This window comes from Rhipicephalus sanguineus, chromosome 11, assembly GCF_013339695.2.
Source record: "Rhipicephalus sanguineus isolate Rsan-2018 chromosome 11, BIME_Rsan_1.4, whole genome shotgun sequence".
NCBI lineage: Eukaryota > Metazoa > Arthropoda > Arachnida > Ixodida > Ixodidae > Rhipicephalus > Rhipicephalus sanguineus.
The window spans coordinates 143,783,738-143,800,224 of record NC_051186.1 but is presented as its reverse complement, the minus strand read 5'-3'; the positions used below and the strand labels follow the sequence as shown (position 1 = coordinate 143,800,224).

At 49.1% G+C, this 16,487-nt stretch overlaps 1 protein-coding gene and 1 pseudogene across 2 annotated transcripts in view; both read left to right on the top strand.

The window, feature by feature from the left end:
- LOC119375576 (mediator of RNA polymerase II transcription subunit 17) overlaps window positions 1–16,487 on the top strand; it is a 212,086-nt gene that overhangs the window by 4,360 nt on the left and 191,239 nt on the right. For both annotated transcript variants that reach the window (XM_037645791.2, XM_049420479.1), the window contains exon 3: window positions 173–316. In XM_037645791.2, the coding sequence (XP_037501719.1) occupies window positions 173–316 (144 nt within the window). The remainder of the gene's footprint in view (window positions 1–172; window positions 317–16,487) is intronic.
- LOC119375577 (tigger transposable element-derived protein 4-like) lies at window positions 4,534–6,605 on the top strand (annotated as a pseudogene).

Here is a 16,487-nt window from a genome sequence, read left to right as displayed (position 1 = left end):
CTTTAACATTTATATCCATGCTGTACTAATAATGTAATACTAATCATGTGTGCCTAATTAATTGATATTTCTAAAAAATTTGGGCCACAAAATAAGCTTCAGTGAGATGACAATGTGCCAGTCTTAATAGGAGCTGGCCATGTTAGATGAGGCCGGTGTGGTGCTGTTACAGGCCATGTTCCATGTCAGAAAACCTCACCAAGTTGGCGCAGAAGATCGACTTTGGCCAAGCAGTAGACGAGCAGCAGAGCGCTGTGGAGAAGGCATCTTTTCAGCCTTCACTCTGGCCGTGGGATTCTGTTCGCACCAAGCTCAGGTAAAACATTCCACTAAGACCTTGCATAAATTATAGCCACCTGAACATTTCAAGGAAGCAAGCTTTGTGGATGCGGCGCTCTCTTATGGCACCGGACGCCAGCCGTAGTTACGTAGCACACTGGAGCTATGCTGTCGCGACCAGGAAGCAGTTTGGTGAATCGAGCCAGCGTCGACAGCACAGGCCCTTTCGTGGCCTGTGCTCAAAGTGTTGTTTATAGACTCCCATTTTCGTGCGGCAAGGTGTACTATATCGGGCAGACGGGCAGAAGCCTGAATGATAGGCTCAGAGAGCACAAACAGAAGCTTAACTGTTACTGTGACAGGCATGTATCAGTGCATTGTAATGACTGCGGATGCCGACCGTGGTTCAATGTGTGTGTAGTTCTGTATAGATGAATTCCACCAGACATACGTCACGGAAATGCGGTGGCGCTGTCGTCGGGCGTTTAGTTTCGCGCGGTAGGCAAAAGCCGCCGTGCCTACTGCAGTTGCTGCTGTGTTTTCGCTGGTGCGTGCGCTGTTTGTCGTCGTGCAAAGAAGAAAAAACGGTGTATCGACGAGCAGCGCCACAGTTATTTGTGCAAGAGGGCAGGAGAAGAATGGAATAAGTTTTTTTTTTTTTTCATTAGCTGTTTACGAAAAGACCGTCGCAAGAAATGAGCGGCAGCTGTAAAACGCAAGAAATTTATTCATTTATTCATTTATTCATAATACCTCAAAGGTCCCACATGGGACATTACATGAGGGGTGGGCGAACGAAAAAACTGGCGGGTCAGGTTAGGTTTCATGTCTTGAAAGATGGTCTTCAATGGCAGCTTTGAATTGAGCAATGTCGGTGATGAGGGCGATATCGGATGGAAGGGCATTCCATTCTCCGGCAGTATGCAGGAAAAATGAACGTTGGTAGGTGGTCGTATGTGCACGTGGTAGATATACAGCATTTTGGTGCGAGTGGCGAGAGGAACGATGTGCAGGAATGATGATTTGGTTTCCTGGAGGCAGCGAATGGAAAAACCTAAAAAATAATATTAGACGAGCAGTCTTGCGGCGAGAAGAAAGTGAGGGGAGGCAGAGCTGGGATTTTAGGGCGGATACACTTGACCTGTAGGAATAATCGGAAAGAATGAACCTGGCAGCGCGGTTCTGGACTGATTCAAGGGAATTGTTTATATTAACTTGGTGATTGTCATAAATAGCAGAGGCATAATCTAGTTTGGATCGAATCAACGTTTTATATGCAAGTAGTTTGACTGCAGGGGATGCTGATGATAGGTTACGGCGTAGATAACCTAATAGGCAATTGCAGGAATTAGTTAGTTGGAGAATATGATGGGCCCAGGACAGATCACTAGATATATGTACTCCTAGGTATTTAAATGTCTTGCATTGGGTTAATGTGTTGTTGTTGAGAGAGTAAGAAGGAGCTACATAGTTACGGCGACGATGAAAGGACACGTGGGAGCACTTACTGACGTTGAGGGACATGTACCATTGGTTGCACCACGCCTGGATTTTAAGGAGGTCATCCTGGAGAGAGGAAGAGTCTATGGAATTTGTTATTGGACGATACAGAACACAGTCATCTGCAAAAAGGCGTATATTAGATGATACATTAACAGGAAGGTCATTAATATATATGAGAAAGAGTAGCGGTCCAAGTACGGAGCCTTGCGGCACACCAGATAAAACAGGGGATAGAGACGAGGAAAATGAGTTGGTGGAAACAAATTGAAGGCGATCGGTCAAGAATTCACGTATCCAATTAACTGTGTCGGGGTGTAGGTTTAGGTGCGAAACTTTATGCATGAGAAGAATGTGCGATACTTTATCGAAGGCTTTTTCGAAGTTCAAAAAAAGAGCGTCGGTGGCGATGTTCAGATCCAGGTTAGAATGTACATCATGCAGGAATAATGCGAGCTGAGTATTGCAAGAGTGAGCTTTGCGAAACCCGTGCTGGTTAGGATGAAAGAAGTTGACAGATGACAGGAAATTGGCAATGTGTGAATGTAGAATGTGCTCCATTAGTTTAGAACAAACGGTGGTGAGGGAAATGGGACGGTAGTTGCTAGGATTTGTACGGTCGCCCTTTTTAAAAATGGGAATTATCTTACCAACTTTCCAGTCAGAGGGGATAGATCCAGTGCAGAGGGATTGCTGGAATATTAACCTTAGGAAGAGACTGGTGATGTGCTTGGTGTTTTTTAATACCTTAGCGTTTATGCCATCAATGCCACACGAAGATGAATTTTTTAATGACTCAATAATTGTAACAATGCCGTTCGCGTCGAAAGTGATGTTTTCCATGGGGGGGTAATTAGACGGTGGCAAATGAGGAAGAATTTCGGGGAAGGAAGGAAGAAATTCGGGGGGATGAGGAAGAAATTGTCTCCGACGCCGGCTCATCGGTTATGTTTTGGAGCGGCTTACGCAGCAGAAAGGATTAGCCTTGTCAAGCGGTTGTCATTGTCATGTGCAGCACCGCATTTCTTGGCATAAGCCTTTTGTGGAGGCATAGCGAGCACGTTTACGTTGTGGATAGCATTGTCATATATGCGGAGAATTCTTCACGGTTGCCATTGTTGATATAACTTTTTTTTCATTGTTGATATAAGTCTTAGACGCGCCAAAAGGGTTTCATTGTACTCGCGGGAACTAAAGTGTGGCTCGGTCATGGCGCATGTGTTTCTGCTTGGGCACGGTTCATTGACACAGCCGCGACTTCGTCTATGCTTTTCCAAATCTTATGCGCTGCGATGATACACCCGACTAAAGTGTATCGTGCAGGGCTGTTCTGGCTGCGGTGCGCTTCACGGTATGTCCATGTCTGTCAGAATTCACAGAAAAACAACACTCGGGGAAACTTGCCGCGTCTGTTTACGGGCTGTACGCATTTCGCGGTCTCGACTTGGGAGGGAGCCGCGGACCGCGGTTGACAGACCTGACAGATACGTAGCCGCCTTGTCGACAGCGTGTAGTTGAAGCATTATCGCAAGGATGAAAGTGTCGCCGAGATCGCCCTTGCATTAGTTAACAAATTGAAACGTACACGTGTGACCTAGATGGTCGCAACGGCGATGATATTTCGCAAATGAGTCACATTCCCGCCGTCAGGATATCTCATGTTTTGATGAGGTTCTCAGAGCTGGAGCAACACGTCAACACGATGTTCATATCATAGCAACTTCCTCTCTTGCGGCCACAGCTTGTAAACATGTGGGAAGCGACCTGACGCGCGGTGCTCGGAGGCAGCTTTTGCAGCTGCTGCGCCAGTTGTCATGTGATCATAGAGGGCGGTAGCGCACTTGAAGCTGGGCCGGCTGGGCGGAGCCTACGCTCTGTGACGTCGCTACAAGGGCCCTAAATATATCGACGGCGCCTACCGCTGTTTACAAACATGGAGTAGGTCTATAGGAACTTTGATAAGGATACGTGGGAGATTGTTGAGGCCTGGTTGATTGCTAGAGAAGATGCCAAATGTGTTAGTGCGCCCTCGATCACTCTTAGTGCAAATCAAATTGCATATCTGGATGATGCAGGCTTGCGCTTGTGATACGGTCTTGTGGTCATGGTTGCTGTTTTTTCATTGCTGTAAAATACAACATGTTCTCCAAAATAAAGATTCAGTTGTGAGTAGCGCATGTCCCGTCCTCTTCTGTGGTCCCTGTCTTATCAGTGCTATGGCTTCAATGAAGGAATACAGTCGAGTCCACTTATAACAATACCGGTTTTAACAATATATCGGATATAACAATGGACAGCCGCGGCACCGTCAGCTTTTCATCGTATTCTATGGCAAAATAAACCGCTTATAACAATGCTGTCATGATGCAATATCGGTTATAAAAATTAAATGTGGGCACTGGAACCAACCCTGAACGAAACAAAAATGCAAAAACGCTGCGACAATGCCACTCCAACCCCGCCTATTACGCAAAAGGGCATGAGAGCATACGCGCGGCGCCCAGGCGATAGCGCACTTAGCCTCGCACGCGGCGAGTGCGCGCCGAAGAGGCTCGCATGGCTCGCATGCTACCGCTGCTTTCGCCTGCCGCGGCGACGCAGAGAAGGGGGAGGAGGACCGGATGGGCGCCTCTACGGGCAGTGGGGCAGTCCATTCTGAGGGTGCGCCGCCTGTAGAAAAAGCACCGGGGCGCCTAAGCCACCCTAAGCCACTGCAGCAGCAGCGCTGTGTGCACTTTGCCGACCTCCCCTATCCTTCGCTAATTTGGCCACGTCTCCAGCTCCGCCGTTTGCACGTGTTCCGAGTCTGGTGCTTACGAGCGTCGTTTTCCTTGCCTGTTGTCACTGTTCCTGTTCTGTGGTCACTGTCGCCTCGATCCTCCTGTCCCCGCACGCGCGGACATCGTTGTGCGCACAACGATGGCAGACCGTCCTCCAGAAAGCGACACCCCAGTGAAGAGGAAGCGAACGGCAATACCGTTGGAAGTTAAGCGTAGCATTGTGAGAGAGCACAACGCTGGCGAGAAAGTGAGCAGCTTGGTGCGCAAGTACGGCCTGCCGCAGCCGACAGTATCCTGCATCATTCACAATGCACTCAAGCAAGCCGAAAGTGACAGCCATGCCAGTACTAGCGGTGCTAGCGACGCAATGGATGACGGCCGGAAAAGGGTTAGGCACGGGGCCTACAAAGACGTGGAAGATGCACTGTACCAGTGGTTCCTTAGCGCTCGCGCTATGAATTTGCCAGTCAGTGGTCCCATTTTGGCGGAGAAGGCGAAGAGGTTCGCGTACCTTCTTCGCAACACTGATTTCCAGCCTGGGGGTGGCTGGCTTCAACGTTTTAAGGAGAGGCATGGCATTGTGTACAAGGCAGTCGTTGGAGAGGCAGGCTCGCTGTATGTAAATGCTAGGCAGAACATCGTATGCTGAGGGCAGCGCGACCCGGACTGAGGACTGTGAGACACGTACAACACAACTCACAGTCCTCAGTCCGGGTCGCGCTGCCCTCAGCATACGATGGTCAACTACCAACTCGCCCAACTTGCCGTTTTGATTCAGCTAGGCAGAAGTGGTTGGAGGAAGTACTGCCCTGCATCCACGAAGCCTACGCGGACCGAGACCTGTACAATGGTGATGAAACTGGGCTGTTTTTTCAGATGCTACCCTCAAAGACGCACGCGCTCAAAGGCGATGCCTGTAAGGGCGGCAAAGAGAGGAAAGTGCGAGTGACAGTTTTTTCTGTGCTAACATGGACGGCAGCGACAAGTGTTCCGCCTTTGTGATAGACAAGTCGAGGAATCCTCGCTGTTTTCGTGGGGCCGCGAGGATACCTGTTCGCTACCGCCACAACAAGAAAGCGTGGATGACGCGTGAGTGGCTGGTCGAGTTCGACGAGAGGATGCAGCGCGAAGGCAGGAAAGTGGCGCTGGTGCTCGACAACTGCACCGCCCATCATACCGCCCAGAAGCTGTCGAACGTGGAGATTTTTTCCTCCCTCCCAACACCACTGCGGGCTTGCAACCCATGGACGCAGGAGTGATTGCTTGCTTCAAGGCGCTATATCGGCGTCGTGTTTTGAGCAGGCTGGCGCTGAACCTGGACATCTCCATACGTGAACGCCGACCTGCGCCGGACTTCAAGGTTTCGCTCCTGATGGCCGTGCAGTTCATTTTTGCGGCATGGGCAGAAGTCGGCTCCTCCACCATCGCGAATTGCTTCTGTAAGGCGGGCTTTGCTGGGGATTCTAGTGAGGCGGAAGTGGAAGGCCGCGACGCTCCTGCTGACGCAGAAATGACCGAACTTTGGTTGTCGGTGAACAGTGGTGATGGAGACGCGTCGGGACTTGAGGAGTTTTTGCACGCCGACGACGCAGTAGCAACAAATGAGGACCTCACCGACGAGGCGATCGTCGCTGCGGTCACCGGCGCGGAAGACGACAGCAGTGACGACGTGGAGGAACCGGAACCCATGCAGGTTGTGTCGCATCAGGAAGCGTTGCAAATGATCCGACTCCCTGCGCGATTTTGTGTTTGCTAAAAACCTTCCGCTCGGCCACGCGCAGCAGTTGGACGCTTTGCAAAAAGATGTCCATAAGATGGCCAGTAAGCAGTCGAAGCTGACTGCTTACGGTTTTCTACCTGCTAAAAAGTGAAAAGTGTAAGCAACTTCCCCCTCATTAAGTGCTCTTGTTTATCATGTTCCCCTCATTAAATGCTCTTGTTTCTCACGTTTTCTTTGTTATTTTCGGCATAACCCGCTTATAACAATAATCGGTTATAACAATGATATTTTCATGGCACCTCAATATTGTTATAAGTGGACTCGACTGTATTGACTTCCAGTCTCGAGAAGGAACCGAACAAGCACTGTTCTTGCTGGTGCCACAGCCCACGCTCTGCCAGTCATCTAAAGTACAAGCACGAGACCACTGCTGCTCAATCATATGGATGTTGCTCAAAGGAGTGTAGCAGAGGACTGTGGCACGCGCTCTCGAAGTGTACACACGGTGCTAGCTATTTGGTTCATATCGCATAGCAAGGTCAACTGTTGCCCACCACATCAGTGGCACCACAGAGTTCTGGTAGTTTGGCAGGCATTGGCGAGGTGGTTGCACTTGTCTTGCAGCGTACCGTTGAACACGGATATATCGAACTCAAAGGGGAGTACGAATTAGTTCGATATATGAAAAATTCAATATATAAAAAAATACAGGCCCCGATACCTTACCAGTGGCGGACGATCACCTACAGTCGGTGCATTCAAGGATTGACAACTAATTCCACACACACGATGCAACAGAACGTTTTATTTGCGGGAAAGAAAATCGCTTATCTTGGCCTGCTTCTTGTCTTCGAAATGAAGTTGAAGACGCTGGCCTCGATCTTATCGAGGCTGTCCCGGTGCGACAGCCCGGTTCCCTCCATGTCACCGCAACAGCGGCAAATCAAGCTGAACGCTGCCGCCACTTCAGTGGCGGAGAATGTGCGTGTAGCCGCCGCCTCATCCGGACGATCTTCCTCATCACTTGAGCTGTCGGCTTGGGCATCCTGGGTCCCTGCGACCGCAGCTACAATGTCCTTGTTAGCGAGGCTCACAACAGCCCGAATATTGCAGTCCGCTTCCACGAAATCGTCCGCAGACACTTCGGGTGGAATGGCAGCCGGGAAGAGGGACGCCACCTCGCGAAATGCATCATCTATGCGCTTGTCGTCGCCGTCTTCACCGGTTTCCACAAGTTCCGCCGTCACGAAGCCTGTCTTCCGGAAGCAGTTGGCCACTGTGTCCGTCTTCATGTTTCGCCAGGCGCCCGTCATCATTTGTATGGCACCAAGCAGGTCAACCTTCAGCTCGGTGCCCACATGGAGGTTGACCAGCAGCCTATCAAGGAGTCGCCTCCTGTAGCCCACCTTGAAGGACTTGATGATGCCCTGGTTGAGCGGTTGCAGTTTCGCTTGTTGGCGGCAGAAACTTCAGCTCAATGTTTTTGAGCTCGCATGTGGTGTGGTGGGCCGAGCAGTTGTCCACAAGAAGGCAAGCACGACGCCCCGACTTGCCCAGCTCGACGTCCCACGCCTGCAGCCATTCTGTGAACAGCTGACGCGTCAGCCATGCCTTCTTGTTCGAGGTGTAGCAGACGGGGAGCTGCGCAGAGTTCTTGAAACAGCGCGGTGCCCTTGCTTTCCCGATCACAGAGGGCTGGAGCTTCCAAGACCCATCCATGTTGGCTGCCAGCAGAACGCTCACGTGGACTTTACTCATTTTGCCGCCATGACACGTGCTATCCTGGACATCGAGAGCCTTGCTCAGCAGCATTTGCCAAAATAGACTGGTCTCGTCGGCGTTAAAGATTTCCGCAGGTGAAAACACCGCGGAGATTTCTGGCCACTCCTTCGTCATCCACTGCTGGATGTCCTGGCCGCTTACGGCTTAGCTTTCGCCAGAGATGGTTTTGCCGACGATGTTGTAGCGTTGCTTAAATCGGTGAAGCCACCCGGTTTTGTCGGCGAAATCGTCTTCACCGAGTGCAGCGACAAACCATTTGGCCTTAGCCATCAGCATTGGGCCATCCACAGGAATGTTCTTCGTGCACACTACTGAGAACCAGGCATAGAGTGCCTTTTTAGATGCGAAGTATCTTGAGGTCGAGCTCAATCCGGTGGTGGTGGTGGTGTGCGGCGTGACCACCCTTACTGCGCATGTGCATACCCTCTCCACACACCTCCTCTCCACTCACCCTCTCCCCTACCCCTCTCCACTTTCCCTCTCCCCTTCCCCTCCACATCCCTCTCCACTTTCTCCCCTCCCCCTCCCCCTCTCTCCTTCTCTCCACTTTCCCTCTCCCCTCCCCCCTCTCCCCTCCCCCTTTCCACTCTTCCTCTGAAACGCGGGCTAGACATGCTGAAATTCTCTCCTGCGATACGCCGCGATGAGCTCGAGCGCATGCGCGTCCCCTCCCCCTCTCTCTCCTCTCCTACGCTGCCCCCCTCTCGCCTGCCTGTCGACCGCGTTCCCCGCTCGCCCTGTGAGAATTAACGGCCAGGCTAGATGGAAGATACGACGCGCGTAGCGTCCCTGTTCGCGTTCCACGACGCGAGGTCGGTAGCATGCCCAACGAACGCCAACGGAACGCGATCGTGCAAGTGCTCCGGCTTCGCTTCGCCTCATGGTCCCCTTTAGCGGGAGATGGTGTAATTTCTACTTTCCTGTGGGCAGGAGCGCGCACACGACAGGCTCCCGACGTTCGCTGCTCCGCCGCCTTTGCCTTGATATGCGCCTTGTTCTTCAAGGGGCTCAGAGTACTCCGTGGTATCCCGATGTCGTCCGCCACCATCGAACATTTTTTGCCCGCCTCAACACACTGTATGGCTTTCAACTTTGTCGCAAAGTCAAGGTTCTTGCGCTTCTTGATGCTGGCCATTGCTACACAAGAAGTCGAAAATTCAAGCAGTTCGCAGCGCCTTTGCACAGCACACACATAAAAGAGGAATGCGTGGTATGCGAAAACTCACGGAAGTGGACTCCGCCAAGAAAGCGCTTGCGATCAGTTGCGATGGCGGCAATGGCTATCCGGGCTACCTGGCTACCTGCGAGGGCAGCAGCGATGTACAAAGGGCGCGAGCTGTGCTTGGCTGAGCAATTACGAAAGGCGCGGGCTTTGGTTGGCTGAATTAAACTCACAAAACAGCAACAAAAAAGAAAGAAAGAAAAGGCGAAAGGAGGAGGCCGCCGGCTCCTTCGTTCCTGCTCTCCGAGCCGACGGTAACGCGGAGAAAGCATAAGAAAGAGAGAGAGAGAAAGAAAGAAAAAATAAAGCCGTTCTGCCAGTTGAACACGCCCAACAGGAGTACAGCGCGAGCCCTCTCGCCCTCACGTTTTTCGAGCGTTTCGGGTGTCGGCGAAGGCGCGGTGCGGCAAAGATCGCGGGGTGCGGCGAATGCCGAAGCGCACCTTCCACCACGCACGGCGTTCGATATATCTGATGGCGGGTAAAAATACCGTTCGATATAAATGTGTGAATTTCTATACTTTTACAAAGGATTTTCAAGGGGATAACTTACGAGTTCGATATATCCGTGTTCGACTGTAGTAGGCTCATCATCATCATCATCATCAGCCTGTCTACGCCCACTGCAGGGCAAAGGCCTCTCCCATGTTCCGCCAATCAACCCGGTCCTGTGCTTTCTGCTGCCACGTTGTACCTGCAAACTTCTTGATCTCATCTACCCACCTAATTTTCTGTCTCCCCCTCACGCGTTTGCCATCTCTTGGAATCCAGTCAGTTACCCTTAATGACCAACGGTTATCCTGCCGTGCTACGTGCCCGGCCCATATCCATTTCTTCTTCTTGATTTCAACTATGATGTCCTTAACCCCCGTTTGTTCCCTGACCCACTCTGCTCTCTTCCTGTCTCTTAAGGTTACACCTATCATTTTCCTTTCCATCGCTCGCTGCGTCGTCCTCAATTTAAGTTGAACCCTCTTTGTAAGTCTCCAGGTTTCTGCTCCGTAGGTAAGTACCGGTAAGATGCAGCTGTTATATACCTTCCTCTTGAGGGATAGTGGTAGATTGCCATTCATGATTTCATAATGCTGGCCGAATGAGCCCCAACCCATCCTTATTCTTCTAGTTATTTCACTCTCATGGTTCGGCTCTGCGGTTACTACCTGTCCTAAGTAGACGTACTCCTTTACAACTTCCAGTGTCTCGCCACCTATCGCAAAGCGCTGTTCTCTGCCAAGATTGTTCCACATTACTTTAGTTTTATGCATATTAATTTTCAGACCTACTCTTCTACTTTCCGTATCCAGTTCAGTAATCATGAGCGGCAATTCGTCTCCCGCGTTACTCATCAATGCAATGTCATCAGCGAATCGCAGGTTACTGAGATACTCTCCATTAACTCTTATCCCTAACTCTTCCCAATCTAGGGCCCTGAAAACCTCCTGTAAACACGCGGTGAATAACATTGGAGAGATCGTGTCTCCCTGCCGTACGCCCTTCTTTATTGGGATTCTGTCGCTTTCTTTATGGAGGACTATAGTGGCTGTGGATCCGCTGTAGATTTCTTCCATTATGTTTATATAGGCTTCGTCGATGCCTTGATTCCGCAGTGCCTGCATGACTGCTGATGTCTCCACCGAATCAAATGCCTTCTCGTAATCTATGAAGGCTATGTATAGGGGTTGGTTGTATTCCGCGCATTTCTCTATCACCTGATTGATAGTATGAATATGGTCTATTGTTGAGAATCCTGTACGAAATCCTGCCTGGTCCCTTGGTTGATTGAACTCTAATGTCGTATTAATTCTGTTAGCAATTACTTTTGTAAATAGCTTGTAGACAACGGACAGTAAGCTTATGGGCCTGTAATTTTTCAGGTCCTTGACGTCCCCTTTCTTATGGATCAAGATGATGTTGGCATTCTTCCAAGATTCTGGTATCCTCCCCGTCGAGAGGCACTTCGTATACAGGGTGGCCAGTTTCTCTAACATAATCTCTCCACCGTCTTTCAACAGGTCTGATGTTACCTGATCCTCCTGTAGTAGGCTCAGAACATTCCTAAACAGTATGTTCCGGAGAATTGCAGAGCAGGCAGCGGTGCATGTGTGGCGATCTGTCTTCAGCTAGTAGAGCCGCGGCATAGGGTGGGCTGAGGTCAGGAGTCTGGAATTCTCGTGGATGATTCTGTTGGATTGGAGGTAGACTGGCTTGGTCAGTGCTGTTTTTTTCTCATACCTCGACTTGGACTCTGGTGAAGTTCATGAGGTATTTGACTTGTTGTGCTGTGTCTGCTAGATCTGTGGGCACGTCAGAGTGGTCGACTAGTGAAGCCTCCTCCTGACGCTGACTGTACAGTATGCTGAGGTCCGCTGGCAATGCCTACAGAAGGATGCGTCTCAGAACTGCGCTGTATAAGTCTGGGGACACGCCAAGTCTGGGGACATGCCAAGACTGTTGCGTTCGTTTATGCAAAAGCGACTTCGTCATATAGGTTCCGCAGTTTGCTTACATTCGTTGAACTGCAAACTTGTGCCACAGAAAGTGATACCCATGTCACCTGGCGTTTGGAACGCCTTCTAACCAATAGTCTATTGACTCAGTGGTCAAGCACGAGCTTCTACACGGTACGTTTCGAAGGCCGTCAAATCAGTAGTCTATCGAGTCATCAGAGCATCCCACAACTCAATCGAAACTTCGATAGCCATCAAGCAACGGAAATGGAAACAGTGCGAACGTGCCCTCTCATGCACACTGTGCTCGTAGGCACGATTGGAACAAAGGAATCTAACCAGTTTGCTTTGAATGCTACATATGTGAGAAGAGTAGGTCTGAAAATTAATATGCATAAAACTAAAATAATGTGGAACAATCTTGGCAGAGAACAGCGCTTTGCGATAGGTGGCGAGACTGGAAGTTGTAAAGGAGTACGTCTACTTAGTACAGGTAGTAACCGCGGAGCCGAACCATGAGAGTGAAATAACTAGAAGAATAAGGATGGGATGGGGCTCATTCGGCAAGCATTATCAAATCATGAATGGTAGTCTACCACCATCCCTTAAGAGGAAGGTATATAAGAGCTGTACCTTACCGGTACTTACCTACGGAGCAGAAACCTGGAGACTTACAAAGAGGGTTCAACTTAAATTGAGGACGACGCAGCAAGCGATGGAAAGAAAAACGATAGGTGTAACCTTAAGAGACAGGAAGAGAGCAGAGTGGGTCAGGGAACAAACGGGGGTTAAGGATATAATAGTTGAAATCAAGAAGAAGAAATGGATATGGGCCGGGCACGTAGCACGTCGGCAGGATAACCGGTGGTCATTAAGGGTAACTGACTGGATTCCAAGAGATGGCATACGTGTGAGGGGGAGACAGAAAATTAGGTGGGTAGATGAGATTAAGAAGTTTGTAGGTATAACGTGGCAGCAGAAAGCACAGGACCGGGTTGATTGGCGGAACATGGGAGAGGCCTTTGCCCTGCAGTGGGCGTAGACAGGCTGATGATGATGATGATGATGTGAGCATTATGAATTATTTTGTAAAGTATTTTTGCCGCTTGAAATGTGTGGACAGCACATACTCTCGACAGCAGCAATGTACTTGTCTTCATCGTGCCATCTTGCCGTGTATTGCTGGCTACAGCTTCGCTGTTCAACAACTTAAAAACTAAATATGTATTCATAAGCACAAATAAACAATTTGTTACAATGTTTAAACAAAAACAAAATACATATCTGGGATTTTAAGTGATTTTAACTGGGGATTAACTTTAGGTGAAATGGATACAAAAATAGAGATTCGCAGCTCTGCACAATTTTTGTGAGAAATGCCTGAACCACTCAGCCGTTCAAAACTGCCGTGTAGTAGCGTAAGAACTCTATTGAGTTTATAGAGTTGTGGTGTTTCGATGGCCATCGACTAAGGGCCTTTCAAAAGTGCCCGTGTGACACAGGTAGAAGTGTTCAAGGTGGTCGTCGACCAGCACGTCGTGGCATCCGAAAATGTCAGACAGTATCTGAACTGCGATGTCCTAATTCACCTCTGCAAGGCAAATGCCTTGAATTGCTGTTTTCTCTGACGCTGTCAAGTGTGTTGGCAAATATTTGAATTCGTCAATCTTGGAAAGTGAAAGATTGGTGTGAATGTTTGCCTCGAACTGGTCCCCAAAGCCTTGCTACTCGTGACGTTCTCTGGAGAAACTGAGGATATGCAACTTGGGTGCACATGCCCCTGATATGGTCCAGAACGGTGGTGTATTAAAAAAGTCTCGCGATGCTGAAGTGGTGGCATGTTGTGGTGCCGAAGCGAATGACTCTCTGTTGGGCTTTGCTGTGGATGTGGAGGGCGCAGGAAGGGTAGGGAAGATGCGACTCCGGTGTGAGGCATATGCTCCTCTTTTTAAAGCTTGGCCTGTCTTGACCTTGAAATATGCAGTGTGAGGCATAGAGTTTCCTAAAATTAACTAGAGGGGACTCTGGCGCTGCGATCGTTCAGCTACCATGGGAATGATGGGTAGTACACAAATTTGCCTAGTCTTCGTGCTTGCGGCTTCAAACGTACTTGTGGCTTTGTTTATTGCTATGTTTTGGTTTTCTTTCGGATAAAAGAATGGATCGTTGTGAACTTCGTGACCAGATTTGAATTGCTAAGCCTAAAGAAGTTAAAGTGGCAAAGTGAAACTGCTGACTTTGGCTGAACTTTGTTTTTCGACAAAGCGGATGCAGCCGAAGCGGAGCCAAATAGAGCCGAAAGTACGAAGACTAGGCAAATTTGTGTACTACCCATCATTCCCATGCTGGCTGAAGCGTCATGCGTTGCAGCTCCCATAGACACTAGCGCCAGAGTTCCCTCTAGTAAGTATTGTAGGAAACTCTATGGTGTGAGGGACTCGGGCAATCCCCATGATGTGTTTTCTGTTCCCACAAGGAAAAGCATGCGAAAACTAGAAGCAGCGCGAAAAAAACGACGACAAAAATAGGAACACACACTACAGGACTAGCGTTGAACTGCCAACTGAGTGTTTATTGAAGAATCACCACTTATAGCTATGCCACCAAAAACGCCTTGTCACACAAAAAACGCCACATAAAAATCAACGGTTGCGGACATGCGTATTGCTAAACTAACAGGTGTTTATCGAGAAAAGATCTCTCATGAGTAGTTAAACTAAGTGACGCCGCGCTGACACACTTATCTCCAGCTTTATTGATAAAATAAGCTTCCACGATTTCTCTTTCTTTTTTGGATTTTCCAAACGTCAAAAAACTAGTTTGCCCGAACTTGGGTGTGCATGCGCATTTTTTACAGTGCGAGGCTAGATGGCTGCCATAGCCATTTTTGACATTGTTCTTATGTTGCCTGGCCCTATCATTAAAGCATTGCCCAGTTTGTCCGATGTACACTCTCCCACAACTCAATGGTATCTCATAAACAACATCAGAGGTGCACTTGGTGAACTTCGTTTCATGGTTAGTAGTACATATCATTTGTTTTCGACCTTTCATAGCATTACACAGCGTTGAAAGTTTACGAGGAGCAGAAAATACGAGGTTGACTTGGTGCCTGTTGGCCACTTTCTTCAGGTTATGCGATAACCTGTGCACATATGGTATCACATGAAACGGTCTCTTGTCCCTGTTAGCATGCGTATTGCTAAACTAACACCTGTTAGTTTAGCAATACGCATGTCCGCAACCGTTGATTTTTTTTGTGGCTTTTTTTGTGTGACAAGGCGTTTTTGGTGGCATAGCTATAAGTGGTGATTCTTCAATAAACACTCAGTTGGCAGTTCAGCGCTAGTCCTGTTGTGTGTGTTCCTATTTTTGTCGTCGTTTTTTTCGCGCTGCTTCTAGTTTTCGCATCATGAACCGACTCGCCCAAACCTACAAGTTGTTGCTCACACGGAAAAGCATGGCGTTCGAGATCTATATTTGTTAACCAAAGATGGTACCTGGGATATACTGTGGCCCTGAAATTGGCTTTGGCAAACATGGTTAGCCTTCAAGATCCATTTCTGCTGCCCAGAGATCCGTCACATGATTAGGGCAAACCCTGCACGAGGTAACTGTTCCACTGTTGTGGTGTTCAGGGTTGCGGCCGAACACCACACTATCACTGATCATTTTAACGACGCCTTGCCGCCTCTTAAATGCGGGACGTCTAGTGCTGAAAGCACTCGGGTACAGACATAATGCCAAAAGGCAGGCGGTCAAAGCAGTACCTGCCAGAGGATGTCATCAATGTGGTAAGTTCCTGGCTGTACTCTGCCCATGACCTGGTGAAAACTAGACGTTGCATCCAGCTTTGAAAAGGCCATTGCCACTCCAAGGAGTTCCGAACATCTTAGCCACCTGTAGCAAGTTTCGCTCCCGGACGACGTCTCGAGTCCATGCATGAGCAGTGGCTTCCTTCTGCACAACCACCAGACCAACGCAACATAGTGGTGGTATCCAGAACCACTAGCGGTGGCCCATTTGGGTTCCGTTAGCTTCTTCAGGTTCAGAGGTGTAAAAATTCTAGAGAGCATCCTGAGTACTACGGAAACTTCCACGCCACTATCAATCTTGAACTTGTGCAGTGTGCCATCGACTTTCTACGTCAACGTTCTTGGCCTGGGACAAGTTGACTGGGTCAACTTTGTTGACCCCTATAGTGGACATTGAAGAACAGCACAACACCATGAAGTGGCTCTTTTTTTAGCATTTATTGCAGAGAGCACGTCAAGCCAATCATTGCAATCTTGGGCGGGAGGCTGTGCCATAAAAAAACACCAGACCTGTGTGGAGCATGAAAGCTGGAAGAGCGGTCTTTCTAGAGCCCAGTTGTAAACTCTCTTGGGCAACTACTACAAGTACACTTGCAAGGTACCCACTACCTCATAAAGCATCAGAATTTTTGTGACGGAGGGAATCACTCACTATGCCTTTATTCGGCATTCTGCGGATAAGTGAGGTACCCGCTACCATAGGTTGGCAAAAAAATTGGAGCTCACTTGGACTCACTCAAGAAATATATTTCACCCTGAGGGCTCACTCGGGCTCAGACTCACCAAACATTTCAACTGGACTCACTCGAACTCAGACTGATTAAATATTTTCTTGAACGAAGTTAGGTGGACTCAAACTCACCAACATATTACTCAGCCGGACTCACTCAGACTCAGACTCACGGCTTGAGCTGAGCCTGAGTGAGTAGGCCCATGAGTCCG